Source organism: Chiloscyllium punctatum, chromosome 11 (genome assembly GCF_047496795.1).
Source record: "Chiloscyllium punctatum isolate Juve2018m chromosome 11, sChiPun1.3, whole genome shotgun sequence".
NCBI lineage: Eukaryota > Metazoa > Chordata > Chondrichthyes > Orectolobiformes > Hemiscylliidae > Chiloscyllium > Chiloscyllium punctatum.
The window spans coordinates 111328515-111351801 of record NC_092749.1 but is presented as its reverse complement, the minus strand read 5'-3'; the positions used below and the strand labels follow the sequence as shown (position 1 = coordinate 111351801).

General features: G+C 44.4%; 1 protein-coding gene across 1 annotated transcript; it reads right to left on the bottom strand.

The window, feature by feature from the left end:
* Positions 1 to 6115: 6115 nt before the first annotated feature.
* On the bottom strand, positions 6116 to 21488 carry LOC140483330 (otoraplin-like). The gene is made up of 4 exons (XM_072581526.1): positions 21097 to 21488; positions 10384 to 10523; positions 10165 to 10275; positions 6116 to 7254 (listed from the first exon to the last, which is right to left on the bottom strand). Exons 1-4 carry the CDS (start codon positions 21311 to 21313, stop codon positions 7231 to 7233), a joined length of 492 nt encoding a protein of 163 aa, XP_072437627.1. The 5' UTR covers positions 21314 to 21488; the 3' UTR covers positions 6116 to 7230.
* Positions 21489 to 23287: the final 1799 nt, after the last annotated feature.

Sequence of the window (23287 nt, the reverse complement as noted above, 5' to 3'; positions counted from 1 at the left end):
ATGCTGCACATTCCCAAATTCCCATTGTTCCACCGTTGTTGGCCATGCTGCACATTCCCAAATTCCCATCGTTCAACCATTGGTGTCCATGCTGCACATTCCCAAATTCCCATCGCTCCACCGTTGGTGGCTATGCTGCAGAATCCCAAATTCCCATCATTCCCCCGTTGGTGACCATCCTGCACATTCCCAAATTCCCAACGTTCCACCATTGGTGACCATGCTGCACATTCCCAAATTCCCATTGTTCGACCATTGGTGGCTATGCTGCAGATTCCCAAATTCCCATCGTTCCCCCGTTAGTGACCATGCTGCACATTCCCAAATTCCCATCGCTCCACCGTTGGTGACCGTGCTGCACATTCCCAAATTCCCATTGCTCCACTGTTGGTGGCCATGCTGCACATTCCCAAATTCCCATTGCTCCACTGTTGGTGGCCATGCTGCACTGTGCCCTGAACTCTGGATTTCTCTCCTGAGTCCTGTGTTACCCCTTTGTGTTGTTCTGGGTGAAGGGGTACTGGTGGTAATATCACTGGGGGCTGATGGGTTAATGCACGTGGGTTCAAGCCTCATTGAGACACACTTGGAATTAAAGTTCCTGCCGCCCCCCGCCCCCCCCCCCCACCCCCTCAGCCCAGTCCCTCAGCTTTATGCAGATGGAAGCTGACAGAGGGAAACACTCCCAGGCGGCATTCATGGAGCTGACCTCATTGCCCCCATGTGACTGCAAGGCCCCAGCTCAGCCAATCATTACCCTCCAGGGATCCCTTGCTAAGGCTCAGAAATTGTCAAATTGTCGGTCACACGTGCTGGGGGATTAGCAGCTGCTGATTGAGGACAGAGTGCTGGCACCAACCCTTCCTTCCTCCATCTTTCTGATCAACCCGCTCAGGGATGTTATGACCCCACCTCTGGGGCAGGTGGGACTTGAACCCAGGACACCTGGCTCAGAGGTGGGGACACTACCACAGGAGTTCTCTGATCCTTCTGCCTGGTAAAGGTGGACGGGGATTCTCCAGTAATGGGTCTTAGCAGCAGGAGGCAGTTTACTGCCCAACAAGAATAGATAAGACATTCCAGAGGCCAACGAGACACAGTCCTTCAGACTCTGAGGGGTCGGGGCAGGGTGGGGGAGCATGTCTGATCCTGGTTCCCTACCTCAGATTGCGCATATCATCGGATTGGGAGGAGTCTAATACAGACTCCAAACCTTAACCCTTTCAGAAGCAGTACCAACTCCAGAACAGCAGAAAGGAAGAGTGTGGGAGTGGGCTGTGGGGGTGAGGGGGGGTGGTGGAGGTGCTAGGTGCTAGTGAAGGCTCTGGAGACGATGACTCTGTTACACCCGGTGGGGGGGCGGGGGGTGGGGGGGCTCAGATCCAGCTCCGTGATAATCATTGCTGTTTCAGGGCTCACTTCCCTGAAATTTCAGCCCCCTCCCCCCGCCCTTTGGGGTCCTGGTCCCACAATCTTTGGGAAGCCCTTGTCCAAGCGGATATCAAATGGAACAATTAAAGGCTTTAATTGGCAGCTCAGAAAGGCCTTTCATCCACATCTACACTTTCTGACAGTTTCATTTCTTGGGTGGGAGGGCTCCGTTCTGAAGAAGTGTCTCCAGACCAGAATCATTCACTTTGTTTTTCTCTCTCTCTCTCTCTCTCTCTCTCCCCACAGGTGCTGCCAGACCTGCTCAGTTTCTCCAGCGTGCTCAGTGTTTGTTTTAGATTTCTGGCAACCACAGGATTTTGTTTGTGTCGTTTTGTTTTGTTCGATGGGGAAGTTCTCCAGCTGATTAAACGAGGGCCCACGAACGCTCACTCATTAAAGCTTGAATATCCGTGTTCCTGTTATTTATATTTCTAAGTGAGTTGTAAACAATAAAGGAGAGTGAGTGAGAAGGGGAGACAAGATGAAATTACTTCAGTTTTGCTGCCACCTTCAGTCACTCTTTTTAAATCACATTAAAATATTTTTGAAAATGCTGAGGACGTCTTGAATCAGTTTGGAGATATGGAAAAAGTGCCTATCTGACACAAGCATGTTTCCACATCAGAATAGTTACAAACATACAGGTTAGAAACAGGAGTAGGCTATGTTTGCTGATGATACAAAGATTAGGTAGAGGAACAGATAGTATTGAGGTGGCGGGGAGGCTGCAGAAGGATTTGGACAGGTTAGGAGAGTGGGCAAACAATTGGCAGATGGAGTACAACGTGGGAAAGTGTGAGGTCGTGCACATTGGTAGGATTAGGCGCCTGGACTATTTTCTAAATGGGGAGAACATTCTTAAGTCTAAAGTGCAAAGGGACTTGAGAGTTCTGGTCCAGGATTCTCTCACGGTAAACTTGCAGGTTGACTCAGTACTTAGGAAGGCAAATGAAATGATGGCATTTATTTTGAGAGGACTTGAATATAAAAGTAGGGATGTACTTATTATGCTCTATCAGGGCCTGGTCAGACCACGTTTGGAGTATTGTGCACAGTTTTGGGCACCATATCGCAGGAAGGATGTACTGTCCTTGGAACATGTTCAGAGGAGGTTAGCGAGAATTGTCCAGGGAATGAAAAGCTTAACATATGAGGAAGGTTTGAGGAGTCTGGGTTTATACACGATGGAGTTTAGAAGGATGACAGGGAATCTACTTGACACATACAGAATACTGAATGGCCTGCACAGAAGGTGTTGCCATTGGCAGGAGAGACTTGGATCCAAGGGCACAGCCTCAGAGTAAAGGGAAGATCTTTTAGAATGGAGATAAGGAGAAACATCTTCAGCCAAAGAGTGGAGAATCTGTGTGATTCATTGCCACAGAAGGCTGTGGAGGCCGGGTCATTGAGTATATTTAAGACTGAGATGGCTAGGTTCTTGAGGATCATGGGGATCGAGAGTTACGGGGAGAATGGGGTTGAGAAACAGATCAGCCACGATTGAATGGCAGAGCAGACTCGATGGACTGAATGGCCTATGTCTTATAGTCAGCCACTCTGCCCCTTGAGCCATGCTGCATCATTCCATAAGGTCATAACTGATTGGATTACTCCACTTTGCCTCCGACCCCTAATCTCACCTCTCACCTCCATTTGCTTACCGAGAATCTCCCCACCTCTGAAAGTGATACAATGCCACCCTCTGCTGGAGTCCGGTCAGTACTGCAAAGCAGAGGGGAAACCATCAGAGTTTGCCAGGAGGCATATCAGGTGCATCTCTGTCAGAGAGCTTGTTCATGACGATTTATAAAAGTACACTATGTCCCTGATAATGAAAGTTCATATCACGGAAAGTGTAAACCAAAGCTGTACAAATTCACTAAAACAAAACTCAGCTCTTAGGGCAAAAAAAGGGTATGGGGGAGAAAGTGGGAACAGGGGACTGAGTTGGATGATGAGCCATCATCATATTGAATGGGGCAGCAGGCTTGCAGGGCTGAATGGCCTACTACTGCTGCTATTTTGTGTGTTTCAACATTAACAAGTACAACCTTCTGCCCCTTTTGATTAAACTGTCCCCTCCAGACCTTGCACCATCAGCTAATGGTGAAAAACAATATGCAGGAGGTGGCAGTACAGTAGGCCGGCTTCGAGGGGAAATAATTTGAAGCGCTTTAACTGATGCACTGTCATCAGTGAACGTGTGAGAGGGGGAGCACAGGAGAATATATAGGTCAGTGAGTAAATACAGGTCAATGGACAAATACAGGTCGGGGAGGATAATGGAGAGCGAAGAGAGAGGTTTTAAATATCCTAGATATTCCAAGGGTCAGAGTGTGCTCAAAGCAACACAAAGTGAAGGTGTACACTCAGGACCGTGAAATCCCAAATGTAGCTGACTCCCTGGTAACATCCTGGGAATTTGGAGACTGGAATGGGCTGTTTCCCAGCTTCTGGAACATTCCAAAAGAATCCATTAAAGGTCGAGAAATCGGAGAGCTCCGACTCACTTAAGCCAATAGTTACCCAAAGGATTAAAGGTTTGACCCCTGTGCAACTGCAATACTGCCCATCGCTGACCCTTTCACAATGACACTCTCAGAGATGTGCCAATGAGGGTAGAGAGACTGGCATGTGTCAGATGCCATCATTAATATAGATGGGGGTGTACGGAGACCCCGGGGCTGAGATGTCGGTGCTGGGTGTCGGGAGATGAGGGGAAACGGTCAGTAGCCGCTCAGACTTTCATGTTGGAAATTCTTGGTGTGTGGTTTCTCTCCAGCGGAAGGGGGGGGAAGAGAGAGGAGAAAGCTACAGATTAATGAGGTAACGTCAGGTTGGAAGGAAGGTGATAAGGAGCAGCAGTCCTCCTCTGAGCGAGAATCCTGTCTTCACTCTGGGACTGAATGAAACAAGATAAACAAGGAACAGAAGTAAACTGCTCAGCCCTTCGAGCCTGCTCCATCATTCAATAAGATCTGATTTTAACCTCAATCTGCCCTCCTCCATATCCCGATAATCTTGGGAATCAAGAATCACTGCCTTAAAAATATTTAAAGATTCTGCATCCACTGCCTTTTGAGGAAGAGAATTCCAAATACTCTCAACCCTCAGAGAGAAAATTTTTCCTTATGGCTGTTTTAAATGGGTGCCCCTTGCTTTAAAACAGTGACCCCAGTTTTAGATTCTCCCACAGGTGGAAATATCATTTCCACATCCACCCCAGCAAGTCTGGTATGTTTCAATAAAGTCACCTCTAACTCTTTGAAACTGCGAAGGTCTAACCTTCTAACATTTCCCCATAAAGCAATCTTTATGAATCGTGAGGAAAATGTGAATTGTTGTTCCCGATGTTGAGATAAGTTTCACTTGACTTCTCAAGCGACTCTGCCAGATTTCTCACCATTATTGAGACCCTGGGATGTTTATATTTTCAGAGTTAAGCAAGTCTCTAATTAGCAACAACTTGCTCTATTAATGTTTGGGAATGTAGTGAGTGACATCCAATACTTGAGGTAATTGTTTTTGTTTGCATCTTCTGCAATCTCAGTTTTCAATAATAGGACGTAATGTACTCCTATAACTTTTTATGAATGAAGTATACTTCAGAGAAACAAAGACAAACGAATTCGCTCCCCTCCTGTCTCCTGTCTGATGATGCTTGTGCAGTACTGTCCATCTTCCAGCAGAGGGTGGCATTGTATCACTGCCATCATAAAGCAGACAAACAGGTTTCAGTAGTTACAAATCACACAACACCAGGTTATAGTCCAACAGGTTTAATTGGAAGCGCTAGCTTCCAGAGTACTGCTCCTTCATCACCTGTTGAAGGAGCGGCACTCCGAAAGCTAGTGTGCTTCCAATGAAACCTGTTGGACTATAACCTGGCGTTGTGTGATTAACTTTGTACACCCCCAGTCCAACATTGGCACCTCCAAGTCAGGTTTCAGTAGGAGATGCTTTGATCATTTTTTATAATTAACTCATTTGCCTGAAGACAAATTTCATTAAAGGTCAAAGAGGAAGGGAAATAAAAGACTGCTGATCATTTCTTGATCCTTGCATCATGTGTTGGTGCAACGAACAGCAAACTCCTTGCATAGTTACAATTGTTGCCTGTTAGGTAGGGACAATGGATAGTGGTTAATGATTAATGTGATCAGTGGGGGGTCAGTTAGTTTTCAGAGTGGCGCCAGCAGCGAGGGTTCAATTCCCACACCAGATAAGGTTGCGATGAAGGATTCTCCTTCTCAACCTCTCCTGAGACATGGTGACCCTCAGTTTCATAGGATCCCTACAGTGTGGAAGCAGGCCATTCGGCCCATCAAGTCCACAACGACCCTCCAAAGCACATCTCACCCAAATCCAACCCCTCTACCCCATCCCTGTAACCTTGCACTTCCCAAAGCTGATCCACCTAATCTTTGGACTGTGGGAGGAAACCGGAGCACCCGGAGGAAACCCATGCAGACACGGGGAGAATGTGTAATCTCTAGACAGACAGTTGTCCAAGGGTGGAATCGAACCCGGGTCCCTAGTGCTGTGAGCAGCAGTGATCTCTCTAATGAGGGAGTGATGCTATGGTGACTTTATCTAATGCCTTATACAACAGTCTTCTGTTCCTTAAAACCTGCTATTCTGATGCTGTTAACCACACACAAATCATGGAACAAACATGAATGAATGAATCAAATTAAAATGCTTTAATATTGCTCGTATGTATCTTTCAAGAGCTGTAGAGAGTTTATGGTTACTGGTACACTATGGATAACCCATGGTTCGTATACACACTGAAGCTGAACAACATAACATCTAAACATTGAAGGTGGAGGGACAGAGCTTGAGAGAGCGGTTAATAAAGTATAGAGTGCTCTCAGCTTTATTAACAGGGGCATATGGTACAAGAGCAAGGTGGTGATGTTGAAATTGTACAAGACATTTGTTAGACCTCAGCTGGAGTACAGTGCACAGTTGTGGGCCTGACATTATCAGAAAGAAGTAAATACATTGGAGAGAGGGAGCAGAAGTGATTCACAAGAAGTGATTCCTGGGATGAGGATAGACTGAAGAATTTGGGACTGTTCTCCTTGGACAGGAGAAGACTGGGAGGAGATTTGGCAGAGGTTTTCAAACTCATGAATGGATTAGATAGAGCAGATAGGGAGATGCTGTTCCCCAATCATAAAAGGAACAAGAATGAGCAGGACATAAAAGGGATTTAAAGTGATGAAGCAAAAATGAAGTGAGAACAGGCATTTTCACCCAGTGAGTGGTTAGGGTGTGGAATACACTGCCCGGAAATGTGGTGGAGGCAGGTTCAATTTAGGCATTCAACAGGGACACTGGGTGGTTATTTAGATAGAAGTGTGGTGCAAGGATATGGGGAAAAGGCAGGAGATTGTTACTAGATAATCCAGTGACTGGTTAATAGTGTTAGTACAGGCACAATGGCTCGAATGGCCTCTTTTAGCGACCCAGAAATTCTGTGGTGGGTGTCCTTGGAGAATTAATCAATCAGTTGCTCCTGAACAGTAGAATTCATATTAAATAGAGCAATTAAAGTTTTATAGCCAGCTATCTCCCATCAATGAAAAATAAATGGACTTTCCAAACAAATCTAACAACAGATAGGTACAAAATGGGTGACTTAGATCAGATTTCCACTTGCAGCACACGGAATGGGACAGAACTTCCATTAATGCTCCCGGCAACAGGGAACACAAATGATCTTCTCATTGACGTCGTAATTAGCTCCACATTTTTCTTTGATGACACTGTTTATTGAGCTGGTCGTTAACATCAGTCACAGTAGAAGTCAATAGCCTGAGGGGAAATTTGAAACAAAATGGGAAGAGCAGATTCTAAAACCAATTAATCACCATTTCCTTAAACTCTGTCATTTAGAAACGTCCATCAGTCATTGAGAACATTTTGAAAGGGTGAGTTAAGCCATTTCCCACAGCAGGCAGTATAACTTGACCATGCTCTGTTCTGAAGAAGTTTCACCAGACTCAAAGCATTAACTCAGTTTCTCTCTCTCCACAGATGGTGCAAGGCCTGCTGAGTTTCTCCAGCACTTTGTGTTTGTTTGATTTCCAGCATCAACAATATTATCCTTTTATTGTAAGTTTATCATGATCAGATTCGATAAGAACATAAGCAGTGGGAGCAGGAGGAGACCATTCAGCCCCTCAAATCTGCACTGCTGCTGGATATGATCATGGCTGATCTCATCATGGCCTCAACCCCACTTTCCTGCCCACTCTCCAGAACCCTTCAATGGACAGCATGGTGACTCAGGGGTTAGCACTGCTGTTTTACAACACCAGGGACCCAGGTTCGATTCCACCCTCGGGTGACTGACTGTGTGGAGTTTGCACATTCTCCCCGTGTCTGCTTGGGTTTCCTCCAAGTGCTCCGGTTTCCTCCAACAGCCCAAAGACGTGCAGGTCAGGGTGGATTGGCCAGGCTAAATTGTCCATAGTGTTCAGGGATGTGTATGTTAGGTGCATTCGTCAGGGATAAATGAACGGGGAATGGGTCTGGGTGGGTTACTCCTTGGAGTGCCATTGTGGACTTGTTGGGCCGAAGGGCCTGTTTCTATACTGTAGAGATTCTCTGAACCTACTGCTCATTAAAAACCTGTCTGTCTGCTCCTTAAATTTATTTAGTGTTACAACGTCCACAAGGCTTTTCCTACCAGGATAACACATGGAAGACAACTTTCCAGTAATGATAAAGTTAACAGAGTTATTAACTTGAAGAGTTCATGACTAGATGAGCAAGAGGTGGGGCCCTGCGTGTTGTCACGTATGTCATGTACATAGAACATACAACACACTCTATACAGGCTCATTCACTGGCATTTATGACTACGTTGATAAGAGTATTGTTGCTAATGCACACAGTCTCTGGTGTCCATCTGGGCAGCTTTAATATGAGACAGTGTCTCTCCCCAGTTCTTGTCTCTGCTACAAAGTGGGACCACCTCTCATCCCCCCTGTCCAATTCTCTTTGATATGTTTCAATGAAATCACCGCTCATTCTTTCAAACAGCGGTGAGCATTGGCACGACCTTTGCTGGTGAGTTAATGGGCTAGTGGCCAGGATCTCGGTTTAACAGCAGGATTTTAAGGATGGTAGAGAGGGGGAGGAGAGGGAATACAGGCCCCAGGCCAACAGCCAAAGGCACACCTCCTCATGGTACAGGTGGGGAGATTGGAGGAGTGTCCACAGTTCAGAGGGTATTGTGTGTGTGTGTATCTGTGTGTGTGTGTGTGTGTGTGTATCTGTGTCTGTGTGTGTGTGTCTGTGTGTATCTGTGTCTGTGTGTGTGTGTATCTGTGTCTCTGTGTCTGTCTGTGTGTGTGTCTGTGTGTCTGTGTCTCTGTACCTGTGTCTGACACTCAACCCAGATGCCTGTTGTTATAACTAACCCTAAGCATAGATTCATGGGGGTCTACAGCACAGAAAAAGACCCCTCAGCCCATAATGTGATGCTAGTTAAAGACAACCATAGAATCCCTATCGTGTGGAGGCAGGCCATTCGGCCCACCCTGACCCTCCTACCCTATATCTACATTTCCCATGGCTAATCCACCTAGCCTGCATAACCCAGGACACTATGGGACAATTTAACATGGCCAATCCACCCTAACCTGCACATCTTTGGACCATGGGAGGAAACTGGAGCAAAACCAAGGAGAATGTGAAAACTCTATGCAGACAGACTTCCAAGGGTAGAATCAGACCCAGGACACTGGTACTGCAAGGCAGCAATGCTAACCACTGAGCCTCCACGCCACCCTAACTATTCAATCCCATGTTCCACCTCTTGGCCTAAAGCCTTTTATGTCTCGGTACTGCAACGTCTAAATGCATCAAAATACTTCGTAAAATTGATGGGGGTTTCTGCTTCTCCCACCGTGACAGGCAATGAATTCCTGTGACAATTTCCAGAGCGGGTCCAGTCATCACCACCCCGCCCCCTCCAAAACCCCCACCCCCACCCCCACCCCCACCCCGAGACTGACCCGATTTTGATGAGCCTCCAAGCAGGATCCACCGGGAAAGGGTCCTCCTCCAATTTCCAGCTCCTCCATCACCCCCTCCCCTCTCCAAGGCTGGCTTCCACCATCAAGAACCATCGGGAATCTGGTGGGGGCTCAACTGGAAGGATCGATAACTGGAGAGTTAGATTGATGGAGCAGGGCGTTTCGAGGGAGTGTGAGGAGAAACCTTTTCACCCATTGAGTGGTGGGAATCTGGAACTGACTGCCTGTGAGGTTCAGGCAGAAAGCCTGAGAACATTTAGAAAGTATTTAGATGCACACTTGGGATGCCCAAGATAAACAAGGCTCTGATCCAAGTGCTGGAGAATGGGATTTGAATAGTTTTTTTTTGCTGACACAGACTCAGGGACAGTTGTGCTGTTGACCTCAATGACTTACAACCCATCAGAACTGACCAACTCTCTCAGCTCCAGAAGCTGGGGTGTGCTTTACAGTGGGAAAAGGCATAGATAAAAATTAAGCTGGACTTGACTAATCACAACTAACATAAGAGTTTAACAGGATCAGGCCCAGGAGAGGGGCTGGGGAAGGGTGAGAGGAGAGTATTCAGGGAGAGAAGACAGCAAAGAGAGAAAGACACATTCTTAATGCAGTTGGAAAGTGGCTAAATGATTAATTCTGACTCTGTGGATGCTTTCGAAAGACTCAGTCAAATACTCACGGTGGTGGGAAGTCGCACTGTTGTGTTCTGGAACACATACTGCTCATCGATTATGGTGCTGGGGAAATAACCGACAACACCCATCTCATCCACAGGCTCCTCGCTGTAAATCTGTCAAGGGAGAGTCAAAATGCGAACATGAGGTAGACAAATACATGGCAAAGAGGTGGTTAGTGATTTTCAGAATGATTGCTTTCTGCGTAAAATGCACGGACTTACACTTCCTGACCAGAATTCGCCTCCTTTGCGTTCCCGAACCAGCTTGGAATAGATGTAGATTAGCTGTCCCTCCTTCAGGTTGAGAAACCTGCAGTCGGGTGCAATGTAGTCATCAACTACACGGCCAGTTGAGATTGCATCTGAAAGACAAAACACATTCCACTTCAACGCCCCCAAAGCACCGAAAAAAAGATATATTTTCCAGGTCACTCAAAATCAATGTGATGACAATGTGAGAAACTTTGCCCTGATTTATCCTCTATGTCAGCAAACACAGTCAGTCACTGTGTGGGTATAAGTATGTGCTACGTTACCATCACAGACACACAGGAGGTATTACTTAAATGGTGAAAAATTGCAGCATGCTGCTGTGCAGAGTTACCTGGGCGCCCTTGTGCATGAACCATAGAGTCATAGACATAGAGATGTACAGCATGGAAACAGACCCCTTGGTCCAACATCCGTCTATGCTGAACATATATCCCAAACAAATCTAGCCCCATTTGCCAACACTTGGCCCATATCCCTCCAAACCCTTCCTATTCATATACCCATCCAGATGCCTTTTAAACGTTGCAATCGTACTAGCCTCCACCACATCGTCTGGTAGCTCAATCTATACACACACCACCATCTGTGTGAAAAAGTTGCCCCTTGGGTCCCTTTTATATCTTTCCCTTCTCGCCCTAAACCTGTGCCCTCTAATTCTGGACTCCCCCACCTCAGGGAAGAGACTTTGTCTATTTATTTATACAACACCAGGTTATAGTCCAACAGGTTTAATTGGAAGCACACTAGCTTTCGGAGCAACGTTCCTTCATCAGGCGAAGGAGCGTCACTCCAAAAGCTAGTGCGCTTCCAATTAAACCTGTTGGACTATAACCTGGTGTTATGCAATTTTTAACTTTTTACACCCCAGTCCAACACCGGCATCTCCAAATCTCATCTATTTATTCTATGCATGTCCCTCATGATTTCATAAACCTCTACAATAACACCCTAAATAACACCCCTCAGCCTCCGATGCTCCGGGGAAAACAGCCCCAGCCTGTTCAGCCTCTCCCTGTAGCTCAGATCCTCCAACCCTGGCAACATCCTTGTAAATCGTTTCTAAACCCTTTCAAGTTTCACAACATCCTTCTGATAGGAAGGAAACCAGAATTGCATGCAATATTCCAACAGTGGCCTAACCAATGTCCTGTACAGCCACAACATGACCTCCCAACTCCTGTACTCAATACTCTGACCAATAAAGGAAAGCATACAAACGCCTTCTTCACTATCCTATCTACCTGTGACTCCACTTTCAAGGAGCTATGAACCTACACTCGAAGGTCTCTTTGTTCAGCAACACTCCTGAGGACCTTACCATTAAGTGTATAAGTCCTGCTCTGATTTGTTTTTTTGAAAATGCAGCACCTCGCATTTATCTAAATAAAACTCCATCTGGACTCGTCTCAGCCCATTGGCCCATTGTTGTAATCTGAGGTAACCTTCTTCGCTGTCCACTACACCTCCAATTTTGGTGTCATCTGCAAACTTACTAACTGTACCTCTTATGCTCACATCCAAATCATTTATGTAAATGACAAAAAGTAGTGGACCCAACATCAATCCTTGTGGCACTCCACTGGTCACAGGCCTCCAGCCTGAAAAACAACCCTCCATCACCACCCTCAAACCAATTCCGTATCCAAATGGGCAGTTCTCCTTGTTTTCCATGAGATCTAACCTTACTAACCAGTCTCCCATGGAGAACCTTGTTGAACATATTACTGAAGTCCATGCAGATCATGATATTCCTGATTAAGGGCTTTTGCCCGAAACATCAATTCTCCTGCTCCTCAGACGTCTGACCTACTGTGCTTTTCCAGCACCATACTCTCGACTCCATATGGATCACGTTCATCGCTCTGCCCTCATTAATCCTCTTTGCTACTTTTTCAAAAAACTCAAAACAGGTTCGTGAGACATGATTTCCCACACACAAAGTCATGCTGACTATCCCTAATCAGTCCTTGCCTTTCCAAATATGTGTAAACTCTGTCCTTCAGGATTCCCTCCAACAACTTGCCCACCACCAAGGTGGGCTCACTGGTCTATAGCTCCCTGGCTTGTCCTTACCACTCTTCTTAAATATTGGCACCATATTAGCCAACCACCAGTCTTCCGGCACCTCACCTGTGACTATTGATGATACAAATATCTCAGCCAGGGGCCCAACAATCACTTCCCTAGCTTCCCAGAGAGTTCTAAGGTCCACCTGATCAGGCTCTGGGATTCATCCATCTTAATGAGTTTCAAGACATCCAGCACTTCCTCCTCTGTAATATGGACATTTTTCAAGATGTCACCATCTATTTCCCTACATTCTATATCTTCCATGTCCTTTTCCACAGTAAATACTAATGCAAAATACTCATTTATTATCTGCCCCATCTCCGGCTTATCCGCACAAAGGCCACCTTGCTGATCTTTGAGGGGCCCTATTCTCTGCCTAGTTACCCTTTTGTCCTTAATGTATTTGTAAAAACTCTTTACATTCTCCTTAACCCTATTTGCAAAAGCTATCTTACTCCTTTTTGTCCTCCTGATTTCCTTCTTAAATATACTCCTACTGCCTTTATACTCTAAGGATTCACTCGATCTCTCCTGTCTATACATGACATATGCTTCCTTTTTTTTTAAACCAAAATCTCAGTTTCTCTAGTCATCCAGCATTCCCTATACCTACCAGTTTTTCCTTTCACCTTAACAGGAATATACTGTCTTTGGACTCTCATCTCATATTTGAAGGCTTCCCATTTTCCAGCCATCCCTTTACCTGCGAACACCTGCCCCCAGTCAGCTTTTGAACGTTCTTGCCTAATACCATCAAAATTAGCCATCCTCCAATTTCAACTTTCAGGCAAAAGGTTAGTTTTGCAGGTGCAGCAGGTAATTGGGAAGGCAAATGGAATTTTGTCCTTCATTGCTAAAGGGATTGAGTTTAAAGCAGAGAGGTTATATTGCAGCTGTGTAGGGTGCTGGTGAGGCCACACCTGGAGTACTGCGTACAGGTTTAGTCCCCGTACCTGAGAAAGGATGTACAGGCACTGGAGGGAGTGCAGAAGAGGTTCACTCGGTTGGTTCGGAAATTGAGTGGGTTGGCTTATGAGGAGAGATTGGGTAGACTGGGACTATAGTCATTGGAATTTAGAAGAATGAAGGGGGAACTTATAGAAACATATAAAATTATGAAGGGAGGAGATAAGATAGAAGGAGGGAGGTCATCTCCATTGGCAGGTGAAAGTAGAACTAGAGGACAATGAGTCAAAATAAGGAGCAGCGGATTTAGGGCTGAGTTAAGGAGGAACTTCTTCACCCAGAGGGTTGTGAATCTGTGAAATTCCCCACCTAGGGAAGCAGTTGAGACTACCTTGTTGAATGCTTTTAAGGCAAAGATCGATAGATTTTTGAACAGTGAAGGAATTAAGCGTTATGGTGAGCGGGCGGGTAAGCGGAGATGAGGCCACAAAAAGATCAGCCATGATCTTATTGAATGGCGGAGTAGGCTCAAGGGGCCAGACGGCCTACTCCTGCTCCTAGCTCTTATGTTCTTATAAATATGTGCTGAGTAACTTTCACTGTCTTTGTGTCGGTATAAATATATGCTGTGTTCCTGTCACAGTCACTCTGTGGGTAGAGGTAAAGCAGGGTTGGATGGCTATTGTCTTTTTTTTAATAGATATTTTTATTGAAGAAAAAGGAAATTTTTAAAAACTTTTTTTAACAAACTTACAAAATAACACAAACAAATATAAACACTAATATACAATTAAATATTAATTAAATAATAACCAAAACACAACAAAAGAAAAAAAGACTCAACTAAGTACTAATCTAACCTACAAATAACCAAAGCATATGATAACATATTTCATATTACTCAAAAACAAGATAACATAGTAATTAAATAATGAAGTACATGCTCAGAATGAATTAACATCAAATCATAATAGAACCCGTTTTCATACAGGGTTCCTCCCCCCGGGAGCCCCCAGACCAACCAGAATCACTACCACAACTAGATAAAAGCCCTTGACAATATGGCCGAAATATCTATATAGTTCAGGAAGGGTTGTCATATTTTATAGAATAATTCAGTTTTTTTGGTGCACCATATTTGTAAGGAAGTCGAGGGGAATACATTCCATGATTAACCTGTGCCAATTCGGAAGTCCTGGAGGGCCCTCAGCTACCCAGTTTACGAAGATATTTTTCCTTGCACAAAAAGGAGAAATTGGAGAATAATTTCCTCCCGTGCACATCTAGGGTGGGCAGGTTCGAAAAGCCCACCAATTTCCGCTCCCAAGATTTCTGTCAGAGCATTTGCTACTCTCTTCCAGTATTTGCGGATCTTATGACATGTCCATAAGCAGTGTGTGACAGTTCCCACTTTTATTTTACATTTAGGACACATTGGAGATGCTCCTGCCCTAAATTTTGCCAATCGCTCCGGTGCTATATGAGTCCTATGCAGTATCTTTAATTGAATAGCTTGGGTTATATTACAAATGGAGATCTTACTGGCATTTTCCCAGATGTCGTCCCACATTTCTGAAGGTATTTCCAACCCCAATTCCTGATTCAATGTTTTAAACAATTGTTCCATGTCTTCCGAAACTTTGTTCTGTAATGAGTGATGAAGAGTGCTGACTGAGGGTGGACCCATTGGCCATAACACTCTTCTTTCCCTATCCGATTTATAAGAGCTATCCAATAATGTGGTCTTCTTATGTATATAATCTCGAATTTGGAAATATCGAAAAAGGTCTCCATTAGGCAGTCCAAATTTCTGGTGCAGCTGTTCAAAAGACAACATACCTCCCCATCGAACAAATCCCCTAAGCAAGAAATACCCCTGGACCTCCAGGTTTTAAATGTAGTGTCTGTGTATCCCGGTTGAAAATCCCATGCTCCCACTATAGGAGTATAAGGAGAGGTTTCTTGTGAATTGCCCTCGTCTGCCGCATTATCTTCCAAGCTTTAAATGTATTTAATACAATAGGGTTTTTACAATGGTCCATAATAACTTTCATCTTATCTAAAAATAAGAGATTAATGAGGGGACATTTTGCTTGAGAATCCTCAACGTCCAGCCAGATTTATTGCGGGTCAGACCAGACCCAGTCGGCTACGTAGCTTAATAGAGAATTCAGCTGGTACTTCCTAAAGTCTGGAAAATCCAGCCCTCCCCTTGCTTGTGGAAGCTGCGGCTTCTTTAATTTAATAAGGGGCCATCTATGATTCCAAATAAAAGAACCAAAGCAGTCGTGATTACTAATGGTTTAGGCTCAAATAGCTTCAGTGTAGGTAGGCACTGTCGCCAGGGATGTCCTCTCTCACTGTTATTATTCTCCTTTTTCTTAGTGATCCTTTGATATCCGTGCCCCGCCTGATTCAAATAATCAATTCATTTAGTGCGTTCTCAGGTTACAAAATCAATTTCACAAAATCGGAGGCCATGCCGATGGGTGGTCTCGCTAGTATGTCCAATTTATTGGAAGGGTCTTGCTTTCCCTTACTGTGGTCTCTGGAGGGTTTTTTATATTTATATTTAGGTATTTTTATCACATCAGTATTTGCTCAGCTGTATAAAGGAGAACATCATCTGCATAAAGGGTAATTTTATGTTTACCCGAACCAATCCTCGGAGCCGTTATATTAGAATCAGCCCGTATAGCTTCCACTAGTGGTTCAATTATTAGCGTGAATAATAACAGTGAGAGAGGACATCCCTGACGACAGGGCCTACCTACACTGAAGCTATCTGAGCCTAAACCATTAGTAATCATGACTGCTTTGGGGTCATTGTACAATATTGAGACCCATTTAGCAAATACCTCTCCGACACCGAACTTTTCCAATGTGTAAATCAGATGTGACTATTCAACCCGATCGAATGCCTTCTTCGCATCTAAAGAGACTACTATTCCCGGTATTCTTTCCTGATGACAGAATTGAATCACATATAAAACCCTTCTAATATTATTAGATGATCTACAGCCCTTGATAAATCCCGTCTGATCCTCTTTTATGATGCATGGTAAAACCCTCTCCAGCCTAAATGCTAATGTTTTAGAAAGAATTTTAAAATCTACATTTAGCAAAGATATTGGTCTGTATGATGCGCAATTTTCTGGGGCCTTTCATTTTTTAAGAATGAGAGAAATATTTGCTTCTCTCATCAAAGGCGGGAGGCAGCCCTGACTATATGAATCACTGAACATGTCTATAAGTGGACCAGCCAGTACCCCTAGAAACTCTTTGTAGAATTCAGTCTGGAATCCATCTGGGCCAGGTGCTTTACCGCTCGGAAGCTGCCTGATTGCATCAAGTACTTCCTGGGTTGTCAGGGGAGCATTCAGGATCGACAGCTGTTCTGGGGTTAAGTCCGGAAAGGCCAGGCTTTTAAAAAAGGACTCCATCTTCTTAGCTCTGACTTCACAATCCTGTGATTTATACAGATCAGAATAAAACTTTCTGAAGGCTGAATTGATCCTTTTGCGGTCATGAGTCAAAGTACCAACCCTTTCCCTAATGGACGTGATAGCATGAGGGGCCTTTTTTTTCCTTGCGAGATATGCTAGGTATCTACCAGGCTTATTGCCGTATTCATATAGTCTTTGCTTTGCAAATAATATTTCCCTCTTTGCTGTTTGGGTAAGTGCGGTATTCAAGGCTGCCCTAAGGGCTGTGATCCTTTGTAGCTTAGTAATAGAGGGCCTGTCAACATACGCTGTCCCAGCTGCCTTCAAGCGAGCCTCGAGCAGATGCTGTTGTTCTCCCTTTTGTTTTTTCTGTGTCACTGATTATAAAATAATGAGACCTCTCGCATAAGCCTTAATGGTCTCCCACATCTCCGACGAGTTACTGGCCGCGCCCGAGTTAATTTCCAAAAAGGTTTTGAATTCTTGAGAGAAATATTTTACGAATTTGCTATCCTTCATTAAGAAGGAATCCTTACACCAATGTCGGTGGCTTGTCTCATCGTCCCTAGTCTTAACTTCCATATATACTGCAGCATGATCAGAGATTATTATATTACCTATTTTGCAGGATAATATGGAGTTTAAAAACGTCGAGGGAGCAAAAAACATATCAATTCTAGTATGACACTTACGTGGATTAGAGTAGAAAGTAAAGTCTCTGTCCTGCGGATGAAGGCACCTCCACACATTTACTAACCCTAGCTCCTTATTCAAATCTGCCAATTGTCTGGATCTAAGAGATATACCCACAGTACTCTTGGGTATCCTGTCTATCTCTGGGTCCATAGTACAAATAAAATCTCCTCCTATAATGTGTGACGAACCTCAAAAGCCATCAGTTTGGAGAACACTTCCGTAATAAATTTGAAGGGGTGTGCCAGGGGACAATAAAGATTCAAAATTCCATACTCCTCTCCATTTATGAGGGCTTTGATCAGTAATTACCATCCAGATTCATCTTTTATCTGACTTAAGATTTTGAAAGGAAGGTTCTTCTGAATGAGAATGACTACTCCCCGACGTTTTGAATTAAAAGATGAAAAGAAGGCCTGATCGAATCCTCCTTGTTGTAATTTTAAGTGCTCTTTATCCAGAAGGTGTGTCTCCTGTAAGAGAGCTATATCAACCCTTTCTTTTTTGAGGCTGGATAGTATTTTCTTTCTTTTGATTGGGGAATTACTCCCCTTGACGTTCCAGGTGCACCACCTAACCGAATGACTAATCATGATCGTCCAGGCAAGTCAGAGACCCCCCAGGAGAAAGAACCCCACCCAAAACACCCCAAACACAGACCGTAGAAAATTCACAAAAATAGAAATTCTTTAATACGTTAACGCCAATATAATTAAAAACAATTTCTAAATAAGAAAAATATAAAACATATTTAAAAGGAGATTTTCCTCCTTGCTCCCAGGGGGCATCACTACCTGTCAGTCAACCCACCTTATCCTCTCCCAATCAGCGCCCCGCCCTCGACTCAGGCACCACATAATAAACAAGTTCAAGTGTACTATAAAACCAAAGTTAAAAGTGAGTGCCCCACCTCCACCCAAACCAACACTTAGATCAGTTTAGTAAAGATATTACAAAGTATAAACATATAAAACTATAAAGTTACAATCCCAGCAAGTAATAGATAAGTATAATAATAGAACAAAAAAGAACCCCCAGTCTAAAAAGAAATTGAGGTAGGACAAAGCAAATGCAACCGCCCCCAACACGAATCAACTAAGCAGCCTGGCCTGTTAAAAAAAATAAAATCACATAGTGGATAACAAATAAGCCCCCCCTCCCTGCCCCACCGGAGATGATATTAAACAATAAAGGGGATGAAAAGAGAAAGAAAAGGTAAACTGGGGGGGGGGTTGGGGGAGCAAAATACCATCATTAGCTATACGGTTCAATTCTTAGTCTATTTAAGAGAGTCCAAAAATTCTTTAGCCTTCTCCGGCGATCCAAAGTTATAAACGGATCCTTCACGGCTGAAGCGCAGCATTGCTGGGTAATGCAAGGAATATTGAATGTTTCAGTCTTTCAGACGCTTCTTCGCCTCGTCAAATGCCCTCCTTTTGCAGACCACGGCTGGAGAAAAATCCTGGAACAGCATAATCCTAGAGCCCTTGTACACCATGGCCTGGGGATCCTTCCCCAGGATTCTAGAGGCTTCCAGGAGCATCTGTTCCTCTCTGTAGCATTGGAGCCGGAACAGGGCCGGGTGGGGGTGCTGGTCCGACCCGGGCCTGCATATAGCGATCGGGTGGGCACACTCTACCTGTACCTGGCCTGATCTGGACTCTAGCTCTAATATTTCAAGGAGCTATTGCTCCAAGAAAAGGAAGGCCCAGCAATCGAATATTTTTTCGATGGTCCTGATTGTCGAGGTCGTCTATGTGCTCCTCCAAGGTCTAGACTCGTTGTTCGAGAGCCTGGACCCAGCCCACGGCCGATTCAGCTGCAGTCTCAGAGGCCATGGCCTTTTGCTCCGTCCCTCCAACGTTCAAGTTTTTCAATTTCTTGGTCGTGCTTTTACAGCGTGACCGAGAGTGACTCCCACCTGCGCCTGGATTCTTCAATAAACGCGTCAATCCTCTCCTGCAACTTATTGATCACGGAGATCAGGCTCACCTCTGCAGATAAGGCCCCCCCGAGGGACGTCTCCGCTGCTGCTGGAGGGGGTGGGGGAGGGGTCCCCGCCTGTTGCAAGCTGCGGGCATTTTTACCTTTAATCATTTTAAGCACAGCACCAAACTGTTCAAGTTTGGTGCAAAATGACTAAATATGCTGGGTAAGAGTTATTTTAAATTGTTTGGAGGATGTAGTGGAGGCGGGTACCCCACTTTGCCTGAGTCTTGGGCAGAGCACTACAGACTCAGACTTGCTGGGTTGCCGCCATCTTGAATCTCCCATTACTGTCGTTTTAAAACATTAATGAGGACAACGTGAAGAATGTGCCTTTGCAAGGGATGTACACAGAGAAATGCAGTGGTTTTTGCTACGGTTGTACATGTTCAAAATTGGATTTGTTTGTTTCAAACAGAATTTTCTGAGTCAAACTCCAATGTTAGTTTGTTTCTTCTTAGATTACTGTACAGAACCAAACTGCTTTTGAGGCTATATATGTATACAAAGATATTTTTATGAATAAAGTATGTTTTTGAAATAAGAAAACAAAAGCAATTGAAAAGTCAAATCCCTCAAGCCTGACTTTTTGATTTCCAAACATTGGCAAGTGAGGCCAGAGTGAGATTCAGATCTGCATAGAGGATTGTTGGGTAAGTTCACATTTCTTTTGGTGCTTTGCAGAAGCCAGAGCTGCACAGTGGCTCAGTGGTTAGCCCTGCTGCCTCACAGTGCCAGGGAAATGGGTTCAATTCCACCCTCGGGTGACTGTCTGTGTGGAATTCGCACATTCTCCGTGTCTCTGTGGGTTTCCTCCCATGGTCCAAAGATGTGCAGGTTAGGGAGGATTGGCCATTATAAATTGCTCCATAGTGTCCAGGGGTGTGTATGTTAGGTGGGTTAGCCATGGGAAGTGCAGGGTAGGGGTTGGGTTTGGATGGGATGCCCTTCGGAGGATCGATGTGGACTTGATGGGCCAAAAGGTCTGCTTTCACACTGTGGGGATTCTATTTAAAAAAAGGTTATACTGAAGCTTGGCATAAGGTAACGATGCTGAAAGACCAGCAGGGAATGTGAAGGGTTCACCTGATGAAATCATACTGCCACTTGCCTCACCAAGTGACTGTGATGATTCAGTTAAAAATCTCACAACACCAGGTCATAGTCCAACAGGTTTATCTGGAAGGACTAGCTTTCAAAGCGCCGCTCTGATGAAGGAGGTGGTGTTGTGTGATTTTTAATCTTGTAGACTCCAGTCCAACACCAGCATCTCCAAATCGTGATAATTCAGGATCAAGGAGCATTGAGAAGATTTGGTTCAATATGTGTTCACTCCTAACTGTGCAGGACCAACAATATTGGTGAAGACACTAGGTTAAACCTACTGCAGCATTCCCAGGGAAGTGAGTTTTTAATGTTCCAAGGATAGTAACAGCTAGGTTTCAATGTGAGACTATCATGAAATAATAATACCTATTTTTCAATCACTGCTGAATATGAACAGTGACATGCTTATATCGGGGAAACCTTTTTTACTGAAAAATGTAGAAAATCTACTTACAAATACAATCCTTGTCAGCACAGACTTTCCTCTTTGCCAGTTTGTCCATGAAATCTGCTTTCACATCTTGTGTTAATCCAAGCAGCAAAAATGGAAATAGATGACAGGCAAACCGTGCCAATTTAATTTTACTGATTACAAACATTTTCTTTCTCCTTCCGGGCTTCAGAACAGCTTGGAATAGTCTCTCCTTGCTGCAATCACTTTCCCTTACCATCAAACATCTGGGTAAACATTTGCCGTCAATGTTCTTTCAGACGGTGAAATTTATAGACTTGTCTCAGACAGGGGGAGGGAAAGGAATGCTAACGGTTGTGTTTACCCAAGTCACTCCTCTGTAATATTTACGATAATTAAAAGGTAGAGGTTAGTCCCTTCTCGACTTGGAAGAACTACAGCAATGTCTTGAGACTGCACATCTACGTTTACAGAAGGTGGGGGTGGGGGTGGGGGTGGGGGGAAGGGGGGAGGTGTTCAGGCAACCAGACTAGTGGTGATGTGTAAACATTGATTGCATTGCTGCTGTTAAAATTTGGGCATAATACCCAATTGCAAAAAAATGATCAAGACAGTGAGAGAGAAAGAAGGAAGGGATGGGCAAAAGAAGGAAAGAAACAAATTCAGTTTGTATGGCATTTATCATTCACATTAGATGACTCAAAGTACTTCACAACCAATACTTTTTGAACAGTTGCAATGTAGGTCATCAAATGTAGGTAGGTTTTAAGGAGCATCTTAAAGGAGTAGAGAAAGCTGGAGAGGTTCAGAGGGAGATTCCCAGAGCTTAGGGCCCTTAGTAACTGATGCAGTGATTATAATAACACATGGCCACACTTGGAAGATGACAGGTTGATTTTTCATTCACTGGCTGGCTGAGTATTTACTGCCTGTCCCCAGTTGCCCTTGAGAAGGTGGTGGTGAGCTGCCTTTTTGAACTGCTGCAGTCCCTGTGTTGTGGGTAGAAAATTAACCAACTCCACCCTTGAGATGTCTTCACGGGGTACATTATCTGTAACTGTGATAGCAGTGGGATTTGAAACCACAAGTCACTGCTCAGTTGCACCGGGGATAGATCGGTGAGAGTCGATACAGACTCTGACTGACGCATCGCTAAGCAGCGATACAGATTGAAGATGATTGACAAAGGAACCCGAGGGAACGTGGGAGAATGGTTTGTTATGCAATGAGTGGTCAGGATTTGGAAATTATAGGGTGGTGGCTATTGACTCCACAGTCTCCTTCAGAAGGGAATTAGAACGAATACCTGCAGGAGAAGAAAGTTACAGGGAAATGGGGAATGAGCCACAGAGCGGGACTAACCAGATTAGTCTTTGAAACAGCTGCAAGATTTTTGATGGACCAAATGGTCTCCTTTTGTACTGTAATATTCTGTGATTCTATGATCACCACCGAATGCAAGTTCCCCTCCAAACTACTAACCACCTAAGACTTACAAATATATCACGGTTCCTTCACTGTCACTGGGTCAAAATCCCTACACCACCACATGGACTGCAGCAGTTTAAGAAGGCAGCTCTCCACCACCTTCTCAAGGGGCAATCAGGGATGGGCAATAAATGCTGGGCCTAGCCATCAACTCCCATGTCTCATGAATGAGTATAAAATGAGGCTGAATGCTCTCCTTTTGTACAGCATCATTCCATAATTCTATGATAAGGCAGGAAAGTAAGATTATCTCATACGAAAAAATAGACTACCCATCATTTCAGATACACAGACATGGGCAGACTCAGTAATCTGAACAATTACTTAGCTAGATTCTATACCTCAACCATAGAGTGTAGTGTCAGATGTTGGATGTTGATGCGCGGGCAGCAGAAGTACAGATCTAAGGGTCACAGGACTCAAAACATTAACTCTGCTTTCTGACCACAGGTGCTGCTAGATCTTGCTGAGTTTCTCCAGCAATTTCTGTTTTGATTTCAATTTTAAAGATCTGCCTTGAACTTTTATTTCTGGGAGAATACATCAGGTATGCAAATGTTCTAGTGGTGTAGTGGTGGCATCCCTACTTTCATGGTTGAGAAGGTCTGGGTTCGAATCCCAACTACTCCAGGCCTGCAGTACAATGTACCTGACCAGTATCGTTAAACATATTTACATTTGACACCCAATGTTGAAATTCCAGCTTTTCCTCACGAAACAGGAGTTGTCCTATGTTCAATTATAG

What these genes read in the sequence shown, in the direction of transcription:
- LOC140483330 (XM_072581526.1), bottom strand. Translation starts at nt 21,313, where the DNA reads ATGGTAAGGGAAAGTGATTGCAGCAAGGAGAGACTATTCCAAGCTGTT. An exon ending in TGCTGACAAGGATTGTATTT is followed by an intron (nt 10,524 to 21,096) that starts GTAAGTAGATTT and finishes TTTGTCTTTCAG; the next exon opens with ATGCAATCTCAACTGGCCGT. An exon ending in GCGAATTCTGGTCAGGAAGT is followed by an intron (nt 10,276 to 10,383) that starts GTAAGTCCGTGC and finishes CTCCCTTGACAG; the next exon opens with ATTTACAGCGAGGAGCCTGT.